This window comes from Vicugna pacos, unplaced genomic scaffold (genome assembly GCF_048564905.1).
Source record: "Vicugna pacos unplaced genomic scaffold, VicPac4 scaffold_20, whole genome shotgun sequence".
NCBI lineage: Eukaryota > Metazoa > Chordata > Mammalia > Artiodactyla > Camelidae > Vicugna > Vicugna pacos.
This window is the reverse complement of record NW_027328741.1, coordinates 26181523-26208825: the sequence shown is the minus strand read 5'-3', so window position 1 is coordinate 26208825 and position 27303 is coordinate 26181523. Positions and strand designations below refer to the sequence as shown.

Genomic DNA, 27303 nt, shown 5'->3' with positions numbered 1-27303 from the left:
CCCGTGTCGCTGTGACTGTCGTCTCTTAACACAGTCAGATGTCTTCCTGGATCTCTCCCTGAGTTCCTTCCTCCTGCTTCTCAGATCCTGAGATAAAGAACAGGTGAAGGCACATGACTTGAAAAGGCACTGTGGACTTGAGCAAAGTCCTCAGTGACACCCTAGGTGAGTGCTACTCACCCCTTACCTTCGATTCTCAAGGTTCTGCCCAGGGTGACATCCAGACAGGAGAGAGTCTTGGGCCCATTTAAAAGCTGTGTGGCTTGGGTGCGGGAAAAAGTGCAGGAGCTGGTTCTGTAGCCGGGCCCCTCCCCACCTCTGCTCATCTCTTACCCGAGGCCCCGCTGCCAAGCCCCCAGGCTCCCTGAACTTCTGTCCTTCTCTTCTACTCTACTCCAAGCCCTTTTCCTCTTCCTTTATTCCCTGATTATCCCCAGCTGGAGTGATTTTTCCATCAGAGTATCTGAAAAAATTTTCTGCAGCTGAAAAAGAGGTCTGAAGAGGTCAATGCAACTATGCTGGTTCCTGAAGAGAGCCCCTGTTTAGGGGCACTCTCACCAACAGTCACGGGACATCAGACATGTTGCAGGGTCGGCCACCCCCAACAAGAGTTTGCTGTGACACCAAGGAACGCACAGCATCCCTGTCACAAAGGTGTAGTTGACACACTCATCCGTTATTAAGAAGCAAAAATAAAAAAAATTTGCTCATGTTTCTTACTAAAATTATTTATGAGGTAGAAAAAGAGGTTGCAATACAAAAGAACAAATTTGACTCCATGTTAGATGTGTTCATTTAGTTTTAAACCTGTACCCTGTTTTCTAGGCTCAGACTTGATATCTCTGCACCTTTTGTAAAAGAAAGTTGCCTTTAGCTTGAAATATCCAGGATAGCCTATTGTCCGGGCTCTGATCTTTAAGGATGTTAGCTCTTCTACACTTATGTAGAGATGGCAAGTTGCAAAATAGAGAATAACCTTTGTTTTTTTTTGGAGGGTTTACGGGGGCACCATAATTTGACCGACAAGGACAGCTGCAAGTCCAAAGGATTCCAAGGAGAAACAATTTGTACAGCAAGAAGTTTGCAACAACCAACCACATCCCCAGCGCTTTTTAGTATAAAAGGAGACTGAATTCTGACTTGGGGAAGAGAGTTCTCCTGGATATCAGTATGCCATTTTCTGGGTTTGTCAGCTTTTCAAATAAAGTCACTATTCCTTACTCCAACATCTCATCTCTCGATTTATTGGCCTGTCATGCAGCAAGCAGAACAAGTTTGGACTTGGTAATAAAATGACTGCATTGGAGGTAGTATGTCTTCACTGTTTCCTCATTTCCAGTATGTCACAGCCTATCAATTTTATATGCTGTTTAACAACACAACCAAAATACCTATTATACGGAATTGATTCCACGGAAATAAAATTATTTCTACTCCTTCAAAACTTTTTTCTTTTCTATTTTATTTTGTTTTGCTTATTGAAAAGAAAAGTCAAATCATTTATTTCACGTATTTTTTACAGCTACATATTGTAAATACTACAAAGATATTTAAATTGCAATAAAAATTGTTCTTATATTAGTATAAAGATATATACACAATCAATGCAGATTAGGAAAGGTGTGGATATTTACCAAATATCCACTGCACATCCAGTCTTTTACAAGCATATCCTGGAATATAAGCTTTGTTATTCATGGGCACCCCACCCCCATTCTCACTGCCGAGTCCCTTAGTAATCAACTACAAAGGCATAAGCATAGAACCACGCAATCACTATTTTAGGTATAAATGAGGGAATTGGCTCATTCAATTCTAGAACAGAAACCTTAAAATAAATACTGAACTTATTTATAGATAAAGAAAATTGGACACAAAGAAGTACAGTTTCTCCCCCAAGTCACAAAGATAATAACTAGTAAAGGCAAGATTTGAACTCATCTGCCTGATTCTAAAAACTAAGGTGGAAATCCCATTCGACTGTGGAGGGTCCAGCAGCACAACCTATCACCCTATCTTTGTTCAGATCTAGCTTTAGACAACCTGAGACAGCACACCATTCCTATGGAACTCGAGGGCAAACGATAACAAAAAGGATTTTATATTCAGTAGTTAATTAGGTCTCATTTATATAAAGTGTCAGCAGGTCAGCAGAAAACTCTGGGAAATATGAGTGAGTCCAGAGTTTTTGCTGATAAGAAACTCAATCTATCAGGACAGAGTGACCTTACCATGAGAGGTCTCATGCACATAAACTAAAGGCAGCTGAGCAATGAAAAGTAGCAAGACCATGGAACTCAAGCAAGAAGGATCCCTGCCATCCCCTTCCCAGTTGCCTCCTCACCCTTGTGGACAAGATGGCAGAAGACCCAGGTTCTTGTCCAAGTTACACCATCATGGAATCTCATCCATAAAATGTTACGACTCTATGCTGCCTTAAGCCTTTTCCAACTCAAAAATGATGACACCAATATCTCAGCAGGATGTCTATGTCTCCACTTTCTCTCTTCTATTAGGAGACTATATCTATGGCCAAAAAGCAGAAACCCAATTAAAAGCACCATGCACGAAGCCTGGTGAAAGTCTGCGTAACAGACTTTGTCCTCATGCTCAGTGAATGAAAACTCAGAAAAAGTGGTCCTTCTCCCACTGCAAGTGGGAGGTAGCCTGATTGTGTGTGTGTGTGTGTGCGAGCGCGCGCATGAGTGTGTGTAAATCAAATACAATGTATTCTGGGATGTGTACAGATTTTTTTATGTTACTCTCATTTCATGAGGATGAGACAACCTTTAAAGTAATTTGAATCTAGTGTTCTGAGAGAGTCTCAGGCTGTTTTGGTGGAGGAGGGGATAGGAGACAGTAAAGGAGGAAAGAAGTAAATGAAGCAAAGGAGTAAGAATACTGCTAGGGAAAGGCAAGACATTAATTTTGTTCCTTCTTGCATCACACACAAATTAGGGACCAGTTTTGCCCCATGTCTTTTCAAGCACTGCGTTGTAGAAGAAGAGGCGACAGCGCATTTCTCACTGAGCTTGTGACTGTACATGGCATCTTATAGACATAAATTATTTACCCTGATCAAACATTCTAGCAGCAGGCCGTAATTCTCCTATTTTGAGAGACAGGAAAACAAGAATTGAAAGAGGGTATATAACTTGACAAAAGTCAGAGGACCAGTAAACTAAAGAGGATGAATTCAAACTCAGATCTGAATGCAGAGTCTGATCTTCCCACTCCCAGGGCTCGAAAATCCTTAACACACAGGTTCCCCAGCTCCTCTGCATTGATCCTGGCACCAAGCATTTCCCATGGCGATGGTCTCCAGTTCACACAGACACAGCGCTCTGTGCAGCCAATAACCTCCATTCGACCTTGGTAATCTACCTGCCACGCCCACCAGTCTTCACCATACAGGCAGGAAAGCTGGCTTTCAAGTGCATCCAAAGCCATCCCTGGTCTGACCTGGGCTCTTCAGCAGCTTTTCCAGCGTACAGACAGCCATGAAAGTGCTCACAGTTTGTACATGAGCCACACTACCTCTCTCCATTTGTCTCCCCACCTATACTACTTAGCTATGACCATTTTGAGAATCCTACAAATTTTTAAAAACAGAAAAGAAAGGATTCTGTAACAAGTACATAATACTTACAATTTTAAATGAGAAGTTACAAAGTGAGTAGTCACAAACCGAATCTGCCTTCCTAGGTGTCAGTTTTAACAGTTAAACAACATAAGAGCAAAAAATTCTCACTTACAAAATTAACAAAAACATCAACAATAATCTGGAATAAACTCAAAAACAATGCCCATGTTGTACATGCAGAAATTACAGGAATGTACTGAGGGGTGAAGTAAGAGGTGTGAATGTAGAGACATCAACATATTGTATGGAGTAAAGCAGTTTTGTAAAGATGTACGTTCTCCTAAAGATAATTCAAAACTTACTAAATAATCCCATGACAACTCTTATCTGTTTTTTTTTTAACTAGAAAAAAGTAGTTTAGAATTCTTCAGGAATAATAAAGTCATAATACTAGCCAAGAAAATTAGGGATGGAAAAAAAATCAAAAACTTTGGGCTGTCAGATATTGAATAAGTTTTTACAATATGTAAGATATGGTGCTGGAGTAAGAACGTAAGATTAACAGAAATTAACAATGATCTCAAAAAGAGACTCTAGTGTACATAAGTATTTTGTAGAGGTGGGATTTCAAATAAAAGAGCAAAGTATGAATTCAATAATTGTCTTGGGACAATCAGAGAATCCCCTGGAAAAAACAAATTCAATTCCAGTCATATTGACCACAAGAAAAATTCCAGATAGTGATGTAAATATTAGAAAGTACTAATAACAGCAAATACAACACTTTGCCCATATTAATTCAACTTCTCCTCATTATAACAAGTACCATTATCATCTCCAACTTAGAGATTAAGAAAACCTACAGAAGAGCTTTATAACATTATAAGAAAGTATTTCTAAGAATAATATCAAGGATAAAACCCAAAAAGAAGACAATTACTATCTTAAGATTAGTTTGGGCCACAATAAAAATGAACCTACTGAACAAAATGAAAGGCAAGAAATGACAAGAAAAAGCTCTGTGATACATGTTGATGAAGACATGGGGTTAATGTTCATAACATACAAAGAGCTGTCACAAAGCAACAAGAAGCTCCCTCACTTAAATGTGTGCAAAGGACAAAAGGGATCATTCACTTTTTAAAAGTCAAATGGCTAATGAGTGAAAAATGCTCAATACATCACTGGCCATCAAGTGCAAACTAAAACAATGAAAAAGCACTTTTGCTCATCACATTGGCAAATATTTTTAAAAGATATTCTACCTAGTGTCCATCTTTGAGATAATAAACTGTGAGCGATCTTTTTGGAGGACGACATGTCAATGGATATGTAAACTCTGAAAAACGTTTGTACACACAGACAGAACTACACTTTAAGCAATCGTTTCACTTAAAAAAAATCAGTTCAAAAAGATGTACTCATCAGAGCATTTACACAGCACTGTTTACAATGGTGGGAAGAAAAGCTGAAGTGAAAACATATCCAGCGATAGAGAATTGGTTACATAAGTTATTCTACATCTTTTCATTCCCCACTGGAGAAGGAATTCCTAGAGTCAATTGAAAGGGCCTGTGATACATGTAATTGTCACATCCAGGGACTAAATTTCCAGAAACCTTAACTAAAGGAATACTTATACAAGATCACAGGAATGTTTGTACAAGATGGAGGCCAGTCAAACACCCTTTCTGACAGTGGAAGATGGAGAAAACTTAAGTGTCCACCATCAAGACAATGATGCTGTAAATCACGGCGAGCTTTGGGCACTAAAGTTCCGGTGTTTCAGCGTGGTCCAAGGCCTTGTCCACAGTACTCTCCCACGAAAGGTGTCCTTGCACAAGAGACCAAACCTGCACATCAGGAGACCCCTCCACTCTATCTGAAAGGACCGGGTGAGTCTGAAGGGGGAGGACGTCTATGAAATAACCCTGAGTGAATAAAGCGAGCTGCAGAAAACATATAGTATGGCCTTATTTTACAATAAAGCATATATACACACACATATACATAGATTTCTCATATACGTGTATGTATGTATGTGTATATATATATGACATTGGCATAAAGGTCATGAAATATATTCACCACATTATCAGCAGTTTTCACTCTCAGGAAAAAAGGGGAAGGGATGTAGGGGCCTTTCGGTACCACCACAGTTCTCTTTTCAGTATTTCAGTTACATATACTTGGAATTTAAAAGTTTATTTAGTCCGAAGTAAAATGGACGATGCCTCCAAAAGACAGAATGCTATACTGGTCATTAAAAATCATGCCAGGGGAAACAGAATATTGTAGAAAAACGTGTAATAAGCCGAATGGAAAATGGAGGTCTCCACACAGTTAACAGACACAGAGTGCTTGCTGGTTTTTATGACAGAGGTAATACACACTGATGAAAAGAACAGAAAATAGATTTTAAAGTGCTAATTATTATCTCTGAATACTGGGAACAGGATAGACCCTTTTGACCCTTTTTTCAGACTTTTATATTAAATACACATTATTTTTCATCTGGAAAAAGCATTTCTAGATGTCTAGTACCACACATAAAAAAAAATACACGAGTGCTTACAGAAACAAATAACTAGGAGACACTGTAGCAACGTCACACAATGTAGAACGGGCGATCCTGAATAACACCACACAGTTACATAAGGACCCACAAACTGAGAGCACCTGCTGTAACAGGGCGTGGCCCCCTTCTATTTGTCAGATGTGTCTTCAGGGCTGAGGCAGTTCTCAGCACGGCCAGTGTCAGTGCTGGTGTCTGGATGGATGCCACTGTGGGTGAGGGCACCTGCAAGCCGAGAGGAAGAACAGAAATCATCCTCTGCTTTTTCTTTCTTGTTTCTTTGTTACTTTTAAAGAGAAGCGTAAATAAGATAAACTGAATCTTCCCTACTGAAATTTCAGTAATGAAACCGTTTTTAAAGTGTTCACAAATTAAATTCTGCCTATAACTGTCTTTTCAAAAAAGCATCATATTTATTAAATGTTAATTAACTCAGTTAATTAATTACCTGTTGAAACCTATTAAAGAACATGAAATGCACTATGTAAAAGTACCACGCCTGTAGTGACTACCTTAGTTGTCTTCACGGTAGTGCAGTCAGCCCCCACCATCCCGTGGCCCTGAGCTCCTGATGCTGGAAAGAGATCACGCTGCCGCTTCAGATGGAGAGAAAAGGTGAAAGCATTTTCTGAAATCTACAGCACTGATAAAACATGACTGAAAAATACCAGGTTCCTTTGATGCTATCATTTTCTGTTTCTGGCCAACACCCGTCAATGAGCAGAATCACCCTATTCCCGAGCCATGGGACTCACGTGGAAAGCAGTTTTGGAAAATTTCCAGGTATAGAATGTAATCAACTATACATAGAACTCTGAAAAAGAAAAGATGCAATACTCTGATTTTGGAAGACACTCAAAATATTCTCCTAAACATTAGTAGCTGGAAAGACTGGGCTTCTCCTAAGCCACTTATTTATTTCACAGCCAGTGAGCATCTCCCACAAATCCTGCTTCCCTGTGTCGGCTGGGAGCCTCAGGCACACTACTGCTGTCAATCATATAAGTCACAAGGCAGAGGAGTGTGTCTCATGCCTGCAACCCTCACACAGGCTCATCTCCTAGCCTCACTGTCTGAACTTGACCCCATTTTCTCACCTGTTTATTTGGTATCTGTTCTTCTGTAAGCTGCCTGAAATGCTTTTTGGAACAAGTCAGAAAAATCAGTGGGTAAATAAATGGACAGATGGACAGGTGAGAGTTTGGAAGACAAACAGAGAGACTCCAAGAAAAGGGGAACAAAGAAAATTTCCTATGCAAAACCCTCTTCTAGTCAGGGAAGAAAACCACCACGGAGAATTGTGAAGAGACAGGTAGCTTAGGACTGTTTCCTATATTCCATGAAAAGTCACACCAAGAGATGAGAGGGTAGAACTATAAATAATAATAAAAAAAAAAACATGCATGCTTGAAAAATATATCTACACTATGTACTTTCTAAAGAATAGATTCAAATCAGCACGGTCCAATAACACAATCCTTGGGTATTTACAGAAGTGAGAACCCCATCTCCAAACCACAAGGCATCCCTTTGGAGCACTGAGAGTCTACACGGGGCGGTCATAAAGCCATCACCGCAAAAGCTATGCGATCCTGCAAATAGGAGGAATGAGCAGCTGTGCTCGGGCTGCCCACGCGCTTCATTTACACACCACAGCACCTTTACGGGGGGGAAGCCTAGCAAGCCCCGTCTCTGCAGGACAGAAAACCAGTCCTGGAGAGGCTAAGCCGACCTACCAGTTCTCCATCTCACAGGACTGGTCACTCCAGAGCAGGACTTGAACTCGGACCCACGTTTGTAACCACAGTACTACCGAAATATATGTGCTTTTTATGTGTATAATACAATTGTTTCTGGCATGAAAGTGTATTTAATAAATGATCGGTTGTCTTGTCTATCTCATTAGCACAAAATCTTTATACTGTTGAATTGTACTCTTTTCCCCTGGAGAAAGGAATGGAAAGAGCGGTGGTCAGAATGATTTGGGGCTCCATTCTTTATCTGTTACCTCATCTCATCCAAGTCCCCAAACAGGGAGAAGGAGCAAATGTTCTCTTCATCTTTTAAAGGGAGAGCTCCTCTGATGGTGACTTACTCAACTCCAAAACCAAGTCTGGGGGAAGGGCACATGCAGCACCAAGAGCAGTATCACCTGTAGGAAGGCGAAAAGAGCTCAGGGGATGGCTCAGGGGTCAGCCTAATTTAATTTCAATCGATAAAACAATAACACAATCTAAAAATACTAGCATGCAATGGATTTGCTCTTTCTTGACATCTAGCAAGTTTCCACAGCCCACATGTAACATTATCGTGAAATAGTGAAAGGTAGAGTCCACAGACAAGGAAAATCAATGCCACAGGCAGGCTGAAAACCAGGCTGGAGGAAAGGAAGAGAAAGGGCATAGTTAAGAAGAGGGGAAAGACTGGGAAAAAGACATCATCACAAGGACTCTCAAGCATCATCCAGCAATCATATAGTCATTCATTCAAGACAGAGTTACTGACGTCCTATTTTGTGCAAGATTTTACAGAGGGCAAAGAAAGACCGCAGCATCCATGGTGGCAGCAAGTGGCGGGGCTATAATACAATTCGAATCCCGGTACATTGCACAATAGTCCTTAGTATAAATACAAAAAAATAAAGTAAAATACTATGTAACCCCTACGCAATCTTGAAAAAAATTAAAGAAGACCTAAATACCTGGACAGACACACCACGCAGATTCCTGGATCAGATGACAGCGCTCTTGGGATGGCAGTGCTCCCCAGAGCGATCCGTATACTCAACATGGTCTCGATCACAATCCCAGCGGGCTCCTCTGCAGTAACTGACTAGCTGCTGCTACAATTCATATGGGAATTCGAGGGTCTCAGTAATCAAAACTTACTTGAAAAAGAAGAACAACGTGAGAGGACTTGTAATTCTCAATTTCAAACCTTACAACTGTATCTCCAGGTGAGATTAGAGGCCATTTTTAAGTTATTACTGTGTTTATCCTTATTTTCTAAATTCTGTACAATGAATATACGTGTTAGAATAAGAAAAATAAAAAGTAAGGTATCTTTTAAAATATGCACACCGATTCATTCATTGGGAAGAAAATTATTTTAACTGTAAAAATGTAAACAAATATCTAGTGAAAAAGGACAACTTAAAAACAAGTGTGCATTTACAATTTTCATAAATTGAAAACTGAAAAGCACAAACACATCAAGTTTCTAGGGAGACCGGTGAAATATACTAATAGTTATTTTCAAAAATTCTAATTGAACAATGAAAACTCAAAGGGAAAATCCTGATTGACAGCCAACTGCAAACACGTGGATAGCAAAGGCCTAGAAATCACAGTTCCTTTAAATCTGCTACTAACTCAAAAGGAGAGGAGATTCCTCACTGAGGGGACAGTGGAATCCCTTGCATAAGACAGGATACACAGTACAAACGGCACTAGATACGGGGGTGATTTTCTTAGAAGAATTCTAAAGTTACAAAATTGCCGAAAAACTATATAAACACTGACAGACAGATTAAAACACACAGTCATGTATATTACATATAAACATATGAAGTCTGCTCCCATGTTGCATAGGAATACAATCATATTTGTTCAATAATGGGCACTGATTAATTTATCCCAGGTAGAAAATTTCAACTAAAACAAATAATCAATATTACACTCATCTTGTCAAATCTACTTGATAAGTTACTCTGCTATGTAACCATAATGTGTCTAAGATATATCTAAAATCAGTGAAAAAGATCTTTGTATGGTATTTGAATTCTTCTCAAAATTCGAAGCTTAATTTTAAAATAGATCTGAGCAATATTTCTATATTATCTTTTCCCTTGTGAAATGAACAACAGAGTCTGTTGTCAAAATTCTGTCCTACAATGATTCATGAGCACCGTATCCTCACAAAACTGCTAGACAGCAAGGCACGATCCAGACACTGTGACCAAACAAATGAAACACAAGGAAGACAGTGACCCTATTCTGGAAGGCTTATAATATGTGTCAACACAGGGGTTTATATTTGATTGGTTTGATTGGGTAGCAAAAAAAATCAATCAAGTACTTTCTTCTTTGAGCATTCTGTAAGTCATGACTGTTTTTAGTTTCATGAGCAGGAAAGACTTAAGCATGACTTGATTAGGTCAACTAGCAACAATCATCACTGGAGAGTGAGTAATAAAGAAGTTAACTGATAGCAATGCTTCTGCCTACATGAGACCTAAAATAAATTTACACTGATAACTGAAAGGAAAATGAGGAGATGAGGTCTCCAATGAGAAAACAAACTAACAAGAAATCAAAAAAGAAAGACGTTTTCATTAACGATTCCAGGCAGTAGTGGAGCATGGTGGTGAAGAGCACAGATGCTGGGGACAAACATGAGGGTCTGAGCTCCCACAGCACTGGGTAGCTGGGACACTGATATTTCAGTGAAATTTTCTGCGTCTCAGTCTTCTATCCATAGACTGGGGACAACCACAGCACCCATCTCCGAATCATGACACACAATGACATGAGAGTATGGGTGTCAGGCACAAAGCATGCATGAGCCTGACCACCTCATTTCTATTTTTCAAAGGAAGGAAGGTTTTCCTATTTTTTATTATCACTCTGTCATTGTTTCTGATTAAGCCAAAAACTAGTTTATGAAATAATTAAGCACTGCAACAAAAAGATTTTTGTTGTATCAATGACAGAAGGCATTTAGAGGGGTTAGGAAAACCCACCTCTGTAAAAAATGCAAAATTTCCTCCCCTGTGAAGAACACATATACAAAATGCAACAGAGAATTCAGACTCTTGTGAGAGGAGCAAAAGCCACAGAAACAAAGCAAAGTCATTACTATGAGTCAATTCAAAATTCACTGGACAATCATGTTCAATGCATTCAATGAAATTTAAGGGCACACTGCAAACCATTCACTTAATGATCTGCAGGCTAGAGGAAGAATTTCCCTCTTTAACAGACAACAGTAATCAATAGGGTGCCCCACCAAACAAGGACCAAAGAACAATCAGGTTTTTAACAGTTCTGATAAATCAGCATGTTCTAAAGATTAAAATCCAGAAATTTTAAACATTCATTCACACCACAATGAAACAAGCACTGAAAAAAAAAAAACAAAAAAACCCAAAGAAACTAAGCACATAGATCATGTACCTGGATAAATGAGAACTTCATGCACTGCTGGAAGAAAGAACAGTCTATAGCCTTTTACTTGAAAAATAAAACTACATTTAAAGTTAAATGCTAAAACACATTTCATCATTCATGTTGCCTTGAAAAATCTGAGGCACTTGTCTCTGATCAGAAAAGCAATTCTATGTAATAGTATGTTACAATTCAGTGTCAGTTTGCTTTAGAAGAAAAGAGAAAAGAAAAGCTACTGTTTCTCATATCCTGCATAAAGTGTGAAGTGCCTCCCTGCCTTTCTCCTCCCATTTTCTAAGCTCACGCTCCCCAACCCTTCTGAAACAAGTATGAGAATGACTTATTCCCACCAATATGCCAAATGACAAAAGAATATCAATTTATTTGTGTAAATATATGCCTACATCTTAAAGTAGAGGAGAAATATATCAGAAGTCTATATGGAACTTCTTTCTACCTTCCTGAAATCACACACACAAACATTCACACAGACACAGACATATTCCCCCTGGATTACTGGGCACTTCACAAGCTTAGGACCTAAAACTTTTACAAGATAACTTTGTAGTTTGTTTAAAATACAAAACTGTCAGTTTTTGAAAGCCTAGATCATCTGCTAAACCATCCAAATATCAAAGAGACCCAATTAGCCTTCCCTGTAGAGTGTAATTTCCCATGATGGCAAAACAGACCATAAGAAGTACTGGATCCAAGTCTCGTGTTTATCACTAGCTATGATCGTTCTTAAGCACATTAACAGATTCAGAATTGTATGTTCCAACAAAATTTATTCTTATTGAAATAGTATACGTGTTCAATTGCTTATACAGAGACTAGGTCCCATGATGGTGTTTAAGAGCTATTTTGTTTATTGCAATATTTATTTTTAAGTGCAGAGAAGGAGGGCGGGTGTTGCTCAGTTGAAGGCCACCTGCTTAGCATGCAAAATGTCCTGGCTTCAGTCCCGAGTACCTCCAAAATAATAAATAAAAATAAGTGCATATTTAAAAATAAGAGTAAAGGTATAAAAAAACGCAGACTAAAACCACTGCAATCTAGGACCCACAATTACAATAAAAAACAAGTGTTTCTATCAAACATTGACTATATGCCAATCACAGACACAACCACATATCATACCTGACAACCATCAAGTGTGATTCTCAGCAACCCTACTAAGTAGACACGGAAGAGATACCCGGCTCTGCGGATGAGGAGACGGACCTCGGAGGAGCCGGGGACAGTGACAGTCCTGCTCCCCGTGACACCGCGTCACCCCAGGGCAAGCGTTGACAGAGCTGCACTGAGGGGACACCCAGCTGCATGGAACCTTGGGGCACTGAGGGCTCCCAGAAAACACTAAAAATTGTTCAGTGAGAAACCAGCTCAAATATATTACACTGTGCCGCACCCTTTAAACAGGGAAATCACTGAGACCTTTTTGATGCCTCCGTGTCCTTTCTGCATCATCAGTTACTTGCCCTCACAGCACGACCAGTGATGAACTGGACCCCACACAAAGTGCACTCAGATGGCAGAGCTTTTAAAGCTGTTTTATGAAGTTTGTAAGACTCTGTCTATTCCTCACATGGGCGGTCAACCATCACTTCTCACCGGTGTGGACGTACCACCTTAAATCACTCCTTTCTGCTTTTTAAAATCCCTTCATCTACTCCAGACTTTTCAACAGCAAAGAAGCAGCTAAACCACAGACAGTGGACAGCTTTTCACCAAATGGATTCGAACAGCCCATCTGACTACCTGGAAGACCTTTTCTTCTATTAAACCGACTTCCAGGTACTTCATCAATTTCTGATTGGTGGACTCGGCCTCTGACTGGCCTTCTCAGAGAGCTCCCAACCTCACATCCGGGGGTGGGAGCGGGCCCTGCTGTTGGGGGAAATCAGTGAGGAAGGCAGAAATCCTCCAGCCATGTCTGCACGGCTAAGTGTGCCACAACGTGCTCAGAAATTATACCGTCAGCACCCCTGGGCTCCGATGGAGTGGTTTCACATTAACCAAACTTATGACACACTGATGCAAGAAAACCAGAAACTTAACTTATTAATGTAACAGAAGACGTGAATCTATGAACCAGACTGAAATATTAGAGTTCAACCATGAGTACATTTTCTCCTCCATGGCCCAATCACGGGCAGGCAGTCACATGGCAAGCATGGATAGAAACAGAGCAGGAAGGGTTTCTAGATTAACTCAATGGACAAAATTTCTGTTATACGAACAGATCTACTGCCCAGAAGACAAAGAATGCCAATCACGGTGCACTCTCCGTGGACAGTCGCTGAGACACGACTATGAGCACCTGTGTAACTCTCCTTTCCCTGTCCTTTCTGGGCTAACTGATGCACAGTGGTACAAAGATTCAGGGATGCCGATAACAATAAACACCCAAAACCCATCTCTGGGAGTCTCAAAACAAGACAACCAGGGTTTAAATACCAGCTCTGCCACTTACTAGTTCTGTGATTTTGCCGACTTACTTACCCTCTGTGTGCCTCAATTTCCACACTGTAAAACTGGGATAACAATCAAACCTTCCTTACTCGCTTGTTGAGAAGATTGAAGGATTCATTTCTGTAAAATTCTGAGAAAAGAATGTAGCACATTTTGGGTGTTCAACAAATGTAAACTTAATAGGAAAGTGATTTACAAGTCTCTTTTCTAATCATCTTATGTTTACTGGCTAGTCTAAGTCCTTAAAAAAATCCTTATTTCTCCTTTTATAAACTCTTGGGGAGCACACTTCTCTTCCATCCCACCACCTGGTTAAACCGAGGGAGGGGATGCCTCCTAATCACTCCTCTGGGCCATGGAGAGTGCTTCTCCCTTCACAACCCTGGCCCCTGGCCCAAAATTAGCCCTCCTCACACTAACAGAGTGAGGTGTGTGTCCGGGGAGACAAGCAGGGCGTTTGAAACCCTTCCTTTCACTCCAGTGTTGATCACCATTGGGAAGCACCTGGGATGCTCAGCTCCATGGCAGGTCAGCCCTGTGCATGAAGGGGCAGGTCCCCTCAAGGGAAGGCTCGCTGTGGCCCAGAGCTACATGGGACAGTGTGAGTCTCCACTTCTGGGACACAATATCATGACACGCATTTTTCCACAGCCCTGAAGTTCATGGAGAACGTGGCTTCATCAGTAACAAAGAAGACATTTATCGCCTGCCTACTCTTTTGTGTCATCTCTCAGTTGGCTGCTGGAAACAACATGTGTATAAGTATTGCATCCCCTTAAGCCCCAACATATATGAAGTAACAAATAAATCTGTGGCTTAACGTTGGTTCAGGGCGACTGTGTAACAGTTCTTACTCTGCTGATGCTTTATTATGGATTTAGGAACTATGGAACCTCCTCAAATATCTCTCATCATAAAACCATCTTTTCTTATTTTCCTGTTTCTTAGTAATTGCCAGAGACTCTCAAATGATGGCTTCACACAAAACAGCAGCTAAAGTTTTTGAGCCCTCTTGACATACCCACTGTGGTAAACATTTTACATAATTTCTAATTCTTATAATTCTACAAAGTAGATACGAATGTCCCCATCTCACAGATGAGGGAAAAACTCAAAACGAACTGACTCAGGTTCACGTGGCTCAGTGGCAGCGCGTGCACGCAAACCCAAGTCAAATCACTACACCCCTTCGTATATGTACCAAATCTCCTACCACCAATTAACACACAGCGGCGGAGTCAATACTCAGGGAACTCAACACACTTTTCAGCTTTAAGGTGCTCCAGAGGCCGCTTCTAGCTGTTTTATAAAATCCCGGCTCACTGGTTTCTAACACTGGAAGAAAAGTCCGATTTTGTCACTGTTTGCACAGCAAGTCTGAAATGTTCACAGCTAGATGATAGAATAAAACTAAAATATAAGCAGAATAATTTTTCCAGGTAGACAGACATAATGGACATTGGGTTATTCTGAAGCATTAAGCAAAGAAATTAAAATAACGTTTAAGCCTTCCTTTACAAACAGGAAAGTTAAGACTGTAAGAAGATGCAACAGCGCCACCTGTGGGTAAAAAGACCTTCCAGGTTGCCGGGAAACATGCAACACAAAAATTGCCTGTAGGATCAGAAACGAAAATCAGATAACTAAATGCTTATGTAGCACATACTGCACTTTACTTCGGGGGAAGGTAGGGGTATTCAGTATTTTATCTGATATTGCTAATACTCCTGAATATAAACAGAAGACATAAGCTCATGGAAACTCATCTTAGAAGAGGAAAGAATCCGGTCCAGCCACTTCATTTTACAAGAGTGGAAACTGAGACATGTTATCTGTCCCCCTGGCAATCGGCAGCAAAGCTCTCCTATGCCTCATGTCTTGCACTGTAGCAAAAACCAACAGATCTGTGCTAGGCTTATATTCATAAAAGTCACGTTTGTATTTTTCCAACAGTAGGTTATCTAAGTATATTGTAAAATACTTCTCAAAGAGCCAGGAAATCGTACAACCTTGTTGAAATACAAAAATATTTATTTACATAATAAAACAACATGAGCTTTATTCTCTCTATTAATAAAGTGACATGTCAAATCAATGTTTTGATGTTTTAAATCTGTTAAGAGTGCAGAAAAAAATCAAAATTTTCTTTAATCACAAAGAGAAGCTTATTCCCTGAAAATGATCAATGTGGATTTTACCAAACTTAATGGATCTGGTCAAAACCCCATGAATTTAAATGTCTGAGTGGATGGTTACACGGCAACATGAATTCTGAGTTGTAACAATACATATTCTGTGTAAATAATCTTCAAGGTAGTCTGCTTAAGGCAATTTACCTAGTCCCTGTCTCACTAGAATTACACAGATTTCATTAAAATTTCATACTGCCCTAAAAAGTAATAAATCCTTGTTACTTTATACCATATTCAAATATATCATATATATACATATTGAATATGCATCAGAAATAAGCGACACACTGTAGTATTCAGAGTTGATCATTCTAAAATATCTGTCATTGTGACAGTACATTTTTATTAAGCACCTCTTTGGTTCTTTGTATACAAGGCGTCTAACTCTCACAGTCAGACAAAGTAAATGATATTACTCAAATTTCACAAATGAGGAAATGTACTTCAGCCATGAAAACAACTTACATATTCATCATCAGGATAGAAAAGAGTAAAGATTTTACTTAGATTGCTCACTGACAATCTTTTCTTCCATATTAAGACTGCCGTGCAGGGCTGGGGCGGATATTAGCAGGAATCACGGTTAGGGAGTCACCTGAGAAGACTCCCCACTGCAAGCAGCTCAGCCAGTTCTCCTCTCTCATCCTGTATTGTTAGAGCCATGTTTCTAGGTTACTCTTATTTCAAGTAATAGCACTTTAACTGCACATCTGATCATCTGCATCAGACCACCTTACCTCCAAGCCACAGAAAATCATTCACTGACTGTAGCAGCACCAAGACATAACGGTGATGGATCAGGGAGCCCTGCAGCATCCCAGCCTGCAGGCACAAACCCACACGTGCCCTGGTGATGTTCAAAAAATACAATGCATGGAAATATCTCACTGCTGGTACACATCTGCCCTCAAATTGCCCCAAAATCATGCTGGCAAAGCACTACTTAACCCTCTCACTACAAAAAAAAAAAAGCTAAGATGGCAAATTTAGGCTCTTCCATTGAAAACCAGCAACCACCACTGCCAGTAACTGAGCTGGAATGCTCCTGACTTCGAAAACCACTGCGCAGTTACTTTTCAAACGTGAAACTCATATATGTATTCCAGATAGATGATATTACAGTAGGATTTTTCTTTTCAAAATTTCCAGTTGCAACATTAGCACAAGAAACTTTATGTTTCAGGTTTAAAAAAAATAATTATCCTTCACTTTCTTAATTTTGAACCTATTATTATTTTATAAATGTAGCTATGCTGCTTATTATAAACCAACTTTTTGATTTCTTCAAAATAGACCTTTATGACCTCACTATTTCAGAACAAACTTTAATGATGTTTTGAGAGGTGGGGCCTGGGGCGCTCACTAACAGCTCTTTAAATATTGACAAGTATGTGCTATTAAGTAATGCAAATACTCTAAATCCACATTAGCTCAGAAAGCAAAGAAACTACACCAAATACTTACTTTAACATTTTTATACATTCCTATTCTTTTGAATATTAAAGTTCTTAAAAGATATGATTTATTTTGAGAAAGACAACAGCTGTATTAAATTTCCTCTCACCAATAAAGCAATCTTTATGAAGAATAAAAACCCCTATGGAAATCGAAATGACGGGATGTTTCTTTCTAAGTGAACATGCAGATGTCAACACAAGCTTAAATCCTATCAGATCTCACTCGAACGAGCTCAACTAACCCCTGGGCTACCCTGGAACTTAGCTCTTCTGTTCCAAAGTTAGCTGAGCTAGGGTCATCACACAAGGCAGGGAAGGAGAGAAGAGGAAATTCCACCTGGCGGCCTCCATCAGTTTTCTTCCAGCCACAAGGTGCCGCTAGAGCGACCCCGCTAACAAGCCCTCCCCATAAGGAAATCCGGCAATCAGACTGCCCCTGCCGTCCTCAAGCAGTCCTCAAGCAGTCCCGACGCCCCTCTCCCAGCCTGTGAATGGTCTTCTAATGACCCCCCAGTTGGTGGCATCCTCACCCTCTTCCCCGCTACACACACACACAGAGCCAAGGCAGCCTTCCCAAATCACAAATTTGATTACATCACCCCACTTCAAACCATTCAGAGGCTCCCTGGTGGAATTCTATCCCCACCCCAGACCCTGCTCGCCCAGCCTCACCTCAGTACCCAGGTCCCCAGTGACCAAAGGGCCCCCTGACCTGCTCCTACTTGCCACTTGCCTCCAGGATCATTTTGACTGTTTCCCAAGGAAGCCTTCCCTCCCTCAAACCTCCCAAATTTTTTCCTCTGTTCCTAGAACATTCTAGGGTAATTCAACTTCTGACAATGCTAAGCTCACAAGAACCAAATACATTTTGCTTACTAATGTGGCTGAAACTTTTCTACCCTTGACACTCAGAAGTGCGCGTGTTATGAATAAATGAATGATGGGATGGGTCTCAAAGGGACAGACATACCTGCTTTCTCTCGTCCCGACCCTTCTGTCTGTAGAATATCAGAAGCAAAACCAGAAGTACCTTTCCTGACGGTCACTTTCTGATGACACCCTTCACTGCATACTGTGTCAGTTCTAGTAAATCCCAAACTCTTCCAAAGCCCTCCACTCTATACACTCTCCAGTGTCCTCCCCAGCAGGGGCACACTCCACCCTGGATCACACAGGGCACTCTCCACGGGTCCCCACACAAAAAGCCTCCAGGCCTCTGCCTGGGCTGCACCTGCCACCTGAGCCACATTCTTGACTCTTCTCCTGGCTGATTCTTACTCTGTCCTCACAACTGAATGTAGGGCCCATTTATTCCAGGAAGTCCTCTCAGATAATGTCCTTTAGGTCTCCACTGGGCTCCATCTATAGCAGCAGTACATGGTGACCAACTGGTTGTTTGCCCACTCTTTGAGACCACGAAATCTTGGGGGCCAAGTGGGAAAGAGTGACAGATTACAAGAGGGGTGGGGGAAGCAAAAAGCAAAAATCACAGACCAAGTCCCAAATTCAAGGATACTTTCTCAGAAAAAAGTATAAACCATTTCACACGTGTGCAATTTGGTTACTATTTTTGTGGCTTGTGGACAGCAAGAACTTGGTGTTCTAGTACAAAGCTCAGATTACATGCAAAAAAAATGTATATATTCATATCCAAAGGAAACCAGAGCTGCTCAAAAACAGTTTGCAGTTAGAATTGAAAGTAATTTTGATAAAGGCAAACTCTCTCTCTCTCTTCTTTCTTTTCTGGCATCCTATAATTTTAGAAGTATTTGCGTGACTAAGGGATGGCTACAGCCCGTGATTATGCACTGTAGTGTTTGAAGCTGAGGAAGCCCAGATTATATTCACGGTGTACATGCAATCACACCTACACACTGATAGGTGCCGTGGTGGTGGAGCTGATGTTACAAAGCAGGCAACCTTATTCTGTAAGAGAACTCTAAATAGAAAGTAAGAAATGCAATGTTGTGTACTCAATTTCATTTGTTATATGGGCCATTGACTGATAGTATATCTTGACTAATGAAACCCAATAATAAATTGTCAACGTCGATTTTCTTCATCTGACCGTTTTATGCTAACTTTGAATATCAAACCCTCACTCCATAAGTAAACCTCAGGCCTAAGCTGCAGCACAGTTACATCCCGTGGAAGACAGCCGATCAAGGGAGAACTGGAGAGTTTCCCTTCAGAATCTGCTAAGTGTGGTTTTGCACCTGTACGTCATTTGTAACCATGTAATCAACAAAGGAGTAAGACCTACTAACTGTGGGGCAAAAAGCACTGCATGCTTCAGAACCATCAAAGAACGCTGAGTTTTGTGAAACAGTCCTGAGGCACTTAAATCATACTTTTTCTGAAAGGCTCCAAAACTGACCCACTTCACCATTCCAGGTACAACAGGGAAGTACTGGAAACAGTAGAGAGAACATGCCCTTGAAGTCTGACATGGCCCTGCTTGAATCCTGCTACAGCATTTACTAGCCGCTAAACGAACCAATTCCTTAACCCCTCTGAGAAGGCTTCCCAATCTGCAAAAGGGGGCTGCCACCACCCACCTGGGAGGCATGGATGTGAATGCAAAATGCAAGTAGGGCGGCCGACTGGTACCTGAGACGGGGCCTGGCTAGTTTCCCTCCGCTGTCCTTCTCCCCCTTTAAACTTGCACTGTTCCCCCAGTAAGGATCAAGCACCCGGAACAGACTGCCCATATCATCTGTGTATCCCCGGATACATGCCTTACCCTTAGGAGGCCAGAAAAACAACTGCCTCCTCCCAAGTCACTATCAATGTTCTTAAGAGTCTGGGTATTTTTAACTCTATTTTGCAGGGAGACTATTCCAGAACTGTCCAAAAACCATTCTCCAGGTTGGCTCCCCTCCCAGCGCCCATCCTTTCTCACCACAGATACTCTGTATGATTGCCTTCTGTTCATGGGAAAGTGAGTCCGGTAGTTTGGGGACTCCCCAGGCCTCCCTCCCTCCCTCACAGGTGAGTGTGACTACCTTCTCCCCACTCCCCACTCCAACTCCAGCTTCAAAGGATTCTACCCTCTGGCACCTTGCAGACTCTGCATCTTCCCAAGACTCACAGGTGGCTACGACCCTCCCTTCAGATTTCTTCCTGGCTGGCCCTGCCCACCGCCCGGCCCCTTAAGGATAAACGTCATTAGTCGAAAAATCGCAAACGCCGCTGACTGACACACCAAAGCTGCATGGTCTGGGCTTTCCTCCAAACCAGGCACAGCCATGCCCCCCCAAGCCAACGTCTGCACCTCTCGAGATGATCTAATTCACATGCAAGGCTGTGAACACCAGCTAAGAATGACGACTCCTAACGTGTATCTATAGTCCAGCTTCTTCAGGTGAGCCCCAGGGTCACATACCCGAGTGCCTCTTTGAAGTCCTAACTTGGATGAAAAATAGCATCTTAAAAATGCCTCATGTCCACTATTTACTCTGGAATTCGATTCCTGGCAGGTACCTCCCAGGCTCCCCATTTTAGTAACAGCCCCAGCACCCACCTATGTGTTTGAGGTCAAATTCAATTTCCACTGTTCCCTCCCACAATCCCTGCCCCGGAATCAGTCCTATTATTTCTGTCGCTAAGCCCATCTCAAGTCTGGATCTGCACGCACCATGGCCGGAACCCCACAAGCTCACAGCATGGTGCACTGAGTCACAGTCCTCCGTAGGGTGCTCCCTGGAGGGGGAGGCATCTCCCGGCACGGGTCACCTCAGAAGGCACTGGATTCTCACAATGGAGGCCCAGGAGAAGGGACTCAATGCATTCCCGTGGTCTGAACTTTGAAGGGCCCGAGGTCTGGGGGAGCTCCTAATTAGCAGACACACTTGCCAGTGAGCAGATGAGGATGGAGGATCCCAGGCAAGGCTGTTCTCACTCCGACATCTGGGCTCTCGGAAGCCACGGGAAAGGGCCTTTGTCCAGGGCACATCCCGGCCATCACAAATCCCAGCCTGCATTTGCCAACCCGGACAGCCTAGATTCCTACTTGCGACACTTACTTCTGTTCTGTTCCCCACCCATAATGTGATGGACTCATTCAGAAATTCTGGCCTGTCTCAATCGAGACAAATTCAGTGAAAAATGTAGTGTCCACATTTGGACCAGAGCATGAAAGGACAAACAAGGCCTCATGGTCAGCATGATGGTGGTGGCCAAACCCTTCCCCCGGGTGAGATGAACCATGGTGGGGGTGAGAATCCAAGGTCCTAGGTCGGCCAAAGCATCTTCCTTCACGGCTGACTGAGGTGTCGGAAACTTACTACCGCAAACTAACGACACGGCTGTCAGTGGTGGACATCAGCTGCAACAGACACGGAGTCAGCTATTTACTGCCAACATGGGTTAAAATAAAGGCCGGTGCAGGGAGGCCAGCACGGCTGCTGAGGCAAACCACAGACCCGGCTATGAATGCCCACTGGCTGAAACAGAGTGGAAACTACGGTCCCCTTTAGCGGTCCATTTGTCCACCAGATACAGATGAGCCAGCCTCTTCAGAGAAGGCCATGTATTCCTGATACTCAGAGAAACCAGCCTCGTAAAGGGAAAAAAAGAGTGGCATGGGTTTTAGACCCACTTCTGCCCCTTTATGAAGGCAAAGTAAAGTAAATGGCATGGGGAAGTTGAATGCAAAAAAAAATAATAATAACAAAACGGTGAATGCTTCCTCCAACAGCGTCCCCTGCAGCTGCTCACCCCAGAGCAGGCCACTTTCTCACCAGTGACTGCCGGCCAGGAAGCGCCGTCACGCATGTCACACAGAGACAGCCAAAAACGGCGTGCCGAGCACGTTTGTGTAAAAGCAGGAATCGAGAAAGATCCTGCAGAATTTGATTTTACAAGGTTAAATACTCCATGAAAACAATCCCTCAGCAGCAGCCCAAATCAATTCGCATCTTACTTCTTCAAAACAATCAAACAAATTTAATAAAGGCACATTAGTCACCAAATATAAGAAGTACCAAACAGGTTCCTCAAAGCAAGGATTTTAACAGGTATCAAACACCAGTGGGTGATGTGGTAACAAAGCAAATATTTCAAAAAATTAGAAATAAAAATGATGACTAGGATAATACAGGGATCAAGGCAGCTGTTAATTTTTTGGTTTTTAAAGCGATGGAGACAGCACGGAGGGCGATCTGGCTATTTCAAATTCAGGGTGTGCACAGCCCACATTTTCAGACGCAACAAGATGCTAACGTGGCAGTACAAGAGAAAAAGGAATAAAGAAAAAGGAAAAGAGGAACAAGAGAAAATTAGAAACACACAAGAACAAAAATGCTTTTGACAGCTTGTACAAGAATTTACGTGAGTGTGTGAGGCCAGGGACGCGGGAACGGTGAGACCCACCCTCACCTCCTGATCCAGGGAAGACAGGGGCCTGAGGGAAGCGACGCTGCCAGGGGACCCCAACGTGGTCAGCGCCCCTAACCAAAACTCCACCTACATGCGTCTAGGAAGATTTGAGCTATAAACTGTGGTCGCATTTCAGGCTGGACAATTTTACTCACTTCTAACAAGAGTAGCAGGAGAGAATTAGGCTCTGCTCCTGCACCAAAGCATTGTTTAAAAAATTAATGACTGTGGAATAGTAAAAGCAGCAATGGAGTAAAAGTGACTGGAAGAGAATGTGCTTGACCCTAGCTCACTGGCCGCGATATCTCACTGACGTTCAGATGCTGGCTGAGCCCTTATGGTACCAGAACCGACAGACCCACCAGGAGGGAGGTTTAATGTGCTGCTGTATTTTCATGCCGAGAGCCATGGCTGGTACACGAGGTTCTGGGTAAACAATGGTGACAGTGTCTTCCACTATGGGCTAAGCACACATCCAGCTACTCTGCCAAATCCCAAGGGCAGACTTCAAAAGGTAAAAACAAGCTGGCATTCTCTGGTGGCTCTGCAGACTCAGAGCCATGCAATTGCTAAGAAAAGTGTCACCAGTGCCTCCTATGACAAAAGAGGCACTGGCCTGGGGGCTGGGGCAGGGCTCCAGGCTTCCACTGCTCACCCACCAGTCTGTGCAGGGTGAGAAGGTGGTCCCTGCTTACGTTGCACCGATGCACCTACCTTGACTGACGCCTGGGGGCTCAGCAGGAGGTGACATGTGAGGTGAACGGAGCGAGCCTCAGTGTAGCACAGTGCTGGCAGCTATGCCCTCAACAGTGTCCAGGCTCCTAAACCTGACACTTCATCTCCAAGGAGCAGAAGGGGAGTGCGGGCATGTAGATCACAGGGCCCCGTGGGAACAAGTACAGTTTATGGCCACGATATGACTTTCCCCTTCCTTAAGCCATAGAGGTATGTTCGGGAGGAACAGAAAATTCATCCAGAGCCCGCTAGGCACCTCACACAGGTGGGACTCGGGTCCCCTGTTCCTATAACTCACAGGGCTGGTCTGAACATTCTTTTTATCAATTCTCCGGCATCTTCTCCTCCAACTTACCAACAACCAGAAAGTAGAATCTGAGATTAGTTAAGTTCAAGAATCACAAATCACCGCCCCCACAGCGGGCCCGGCAGCACGTGCCAGGTCCTCAGACCGTCACCTGTGGGACCACCATGAGTGCTCTCCAGCCTCATGGCCCAAGTCCATAGGCCAGGGTGACACAGCTTCCCTCACTCTCCCCAGCAAACAGGGACCAACTCTCGGCAAAGGCATCTCAGCATCTTCTGCACAAGGCAGAGCACGATAGATACATGGGGAAACAGAGCAGAAGGTGGGGAGGTAGGCAGCCCAGAAGAGCTCGTCTGCACTTTCGAGGCAAAGTGGGGCCCTTGACTTAATCACAGGGACAAAGTGAGAATGAACATTTCCCTGCTCTTACCCAAACTCCGTGATACGCTTTTCCCTGCATAAGGAGTTCATTCGGAAGTCCCTGGCTGTGTTTCTGATGTCCTAACATGGCATGCTGGCTGTCGGGCAGGAAGAGAGGGCCTGAGCCAAATAGATGCTGGGCCTGGAAGGCAGGAGACACCGGCTCCAGCCCCAGCTCAACCAGCGCCTCTTTCTGCCTCTCGGGATTCAGCATCTCATCTATAAACAAAGGGATGAGACTGTCTCAGGACAGGCTGCCCAAAAGAAATGAAATGAGAGCCATGTAAAAAAGTTTCCCAGTTGCCACATTTGAAACAGAAAACAAAGAAACAAACCAACAAACAGAAACAAATACTAGAAACTAATTTTAAGAACAGATCTTACTTAATCTACTGCATGTAAAATACTATCATTTTGACATGTAAACAATATAGGAAGTAACAAGATAGTTTATATTCTTTTATTAGACAAACCTCAGCGTCTAATGTGCATTTGACCTACAGCACATCTCAGCTCAGTCCAGCCTCTTCCCCAGTGCTCCTAGCATCAGTGGCTGTGGCTACTCTATTGGACAGCGACTCAAGGGGTCCCACCATGGTCCTGGCTGAAAAGCGGGAGGAAGTGTCCACATTAACCCTAAGAGGATCTCTCTGAAACAGAGGCAGATTCACTTTTAAATGTCTGTAAACCAGCGGGCTTCACCTCCCTCCACCTTGGCTACAAGACAGTCCTCTTCCTTGCTGATCCCTTTCTGGATGTAGGGAAGAAACCCGGAACAGAGCCAGGGTGGACTGGCCTCCAGGGAAATTTACCTGCTGTCTGTATCCAGTCCCATGGTGTCCTCCTTCTCAAACGGGATGCAGCGGAGGGCGATCTTGTCCCCAGAATTGTTGGGGGCTGCATCCAGCCACTTGGACTTGGGCAAGATGAAGAATGACTCTGTGAAGTCATCGATCCTTTTCTCCACCACCCTGCAGTCCTCGTAGATTGAAGGACACGTCGCTGCGCAGCTGCTCAGCTACCTCCCCATGCAGCACAAAGACAAAGAGCTGAGAGTCATTAAGCGTGGTGCCATACAGCTCCTCTGCACATGTAGCTTCTAGAATGCCTTGGCAGAGAGGCAGTCGGTAATGGTGACAGGGCCCACGACCTTGCAGTGGGTCTGGAAGTCGTTCCACCCACTCTCGGGCACATAGTGGTGCCTGTAGTGGATACAGAGTGCCCACTGGGAGCCGCACGGGCTGATCTGGCTCACCGAGGAGATTCTCTTATAGATGTAAAAGAAATTCTCCTCTGAGTTGATCCCCACGTGTTGGACCACCACGGGAAGAGTCTCATAGACCTCAGCACACTGCACGTAGTCAGGGATGCTCATGTTGCAGGCCCTGCGCAGAGGGGAGAGGAGATCGAGGTACATACTGTGCTGTGGGCTGCGGGCGCATTTGGGTTGCAGTGATCTGGTGTGTACCAGCCAGAAGGCAAGGGAAGGCAAAGCAAATCCGGGGGTACAGTTTGTCCTCAGCGTCTGCACATAGCTCGGATCACATTACCCAGCTTTTGGTCTAGGCTTCCTGCCCCTGCAGAGAAGGGTCATTTCTTGATTTCTGTTTCCAAGCACCTAGCAAGGCCCTGATGCGAAATCACTGCTCAAAAATGCTGAATAAAGAAATGAACAAAGGGAATGACTGAAAAATTGTGCTGAACACTGGAATTTGACACAACACTGTAAAATGATTATGAATCAATAAAAAATGTAAAAAAATAAAATAAAATAAAAATAAAAAATTGATGTTGGCAAATGTCATCAAATATCTGCAATTTTCTTATTTTAACAATAAACATAGATGTGTACTTGTAAAAAAAAAAAAAAGAAAAGAAATGAACAAAGGTACTGCTTTCCCCAACCCCCTTCGGCAGAATATAAAGAAAAGGACCACAGTAGGATCAAAAGATTTGGATTTCTATCCAATTTATTTGAACTCCTAAGCTGCAGAATAATGGATAAGGAAACTTGCCTTGGGGAGGACGGTACAGTTCAGTGGTAGAGCACGAGCTTATCATGTACGAGTTCCTGGGGTCAAACCCCAGTACCTCATTTTAAAAAATGAAACAAATAAATAAACTTAATTACCCTCCTCAAAAAATATTAATTCAAAATTCAAAAAAAACCTTGCAATTGACACAACATTGTACACTTGACTATACTCTAATTAAAAACTAAATCCTTGCCTTACAAGAATATATCTGGATTACGCAAGTTTGCAAATGTAAAATGCCTAGGGTACCCCCTGCATAAAAAGGGGGGAATGTACAAATTTACTATTGCTCCTTTATGAGCTATATTTCCTTTGGGGGGTTTATAACGTCTCAGAGCTAATTTTCTAAGATTAAAAAAAGAAAACATTACCTGATTCGCCATACTGCTGAAGAATCAGATAACCCTATGAAAGCATCTGACCCACAGAGGTTACTCAATAAATGTCTGTTGAGTGAATGAATAAACAAGCAAAGTGAATGCTGCTCCCTGCCACAGACCATCATAATGGTACTGCCTGGAAATCCCAAGCCCACGTTCCACCCGTCTCTACACTAACCATGTGGGTGACATGGGCAGGCCTGTGTGATTCTCTAAGCCCCAGTTTAATCGTGAATAGAAATGAGGGCAATAACACAAACTTAAAATTGTTAGTGAGTCAGTATGAATTGTACCCCAACTTTGTAAGATGGAACCATTAAGGAAAACTGGGCAAAGAGTCCATAGGCCCTCTCCATACTGTCTCTTACAAATACATGGGAATCTACATTATATCTCAAAATAAAAAGTCTAATTTTTTAATGAGGTTATTGAAGTTAAGTGAGCTCACTGTTTCAAATAAGGAACACACAGTACAAATAGGACAATGCCCAGCCCATGAGATACACTCAGTTAACATTCCCACTGAACCCACTGGTCCCTCAAACTTCAGAGCAAGAGGATGGGTTGCGTGGCAGGAGGCCACCGCACCTGAAGCTAAC

The 27303-nt window shown here is 42.6% G+C and overlaps 1 protein-coding gene across 1 annotated transcript; it reads right to left on the bottom strand.

Annotated features, from left to right (window-relative positions):
* On the bottom strand, positions 1-25275 carry LOC140694225 (uncharacterized). The gene is made up of 5 exons (XM_072957594.1): positions 25101-25275; positions 24299-24507; positions 6671-6754; positions 6263-6383; positions 1-87 (listed from the first exon to the last, which is right to left on the bottom strand). The coding sequence occupies exons 1-5, from the start codon at positions 25237-25239 to the stop codon at positions 35-37; spliced, it is 606 nt and encodes a 201-aa protein (XP_072813695.1). The 5' UTR covers positions 25240-25275; the 3' UTR covers positions 1-34.
* Positions 25276-27303: the final 2028 nt, after the last annotated feature.

Bases quoted from the DNA above. Each gene is read 5' to 3' on its own strand.
- LOC140694225 (XM_072957594.1), bottom strand. From the start codon at position 25,239: ATGACTTCACAGAGTCATTCTTCATCTTGCCCAAGTCCAAGTGGCTGG. The intron at 24,508-25,100 runs GTAAATTTCCCT...CTTTGTTTATAG, and splicing joins GGACTGGATACAGACAGCAG to ATGAGATGCTGAATCCCGAG. The intron at 88-6,262 runs GTGCTCTCAGTT...TCTTTATCTCAG, and splicing joins GCCACGCCCTGTTACAGCAG to GATCTGAGAAGCAGGAGGAA.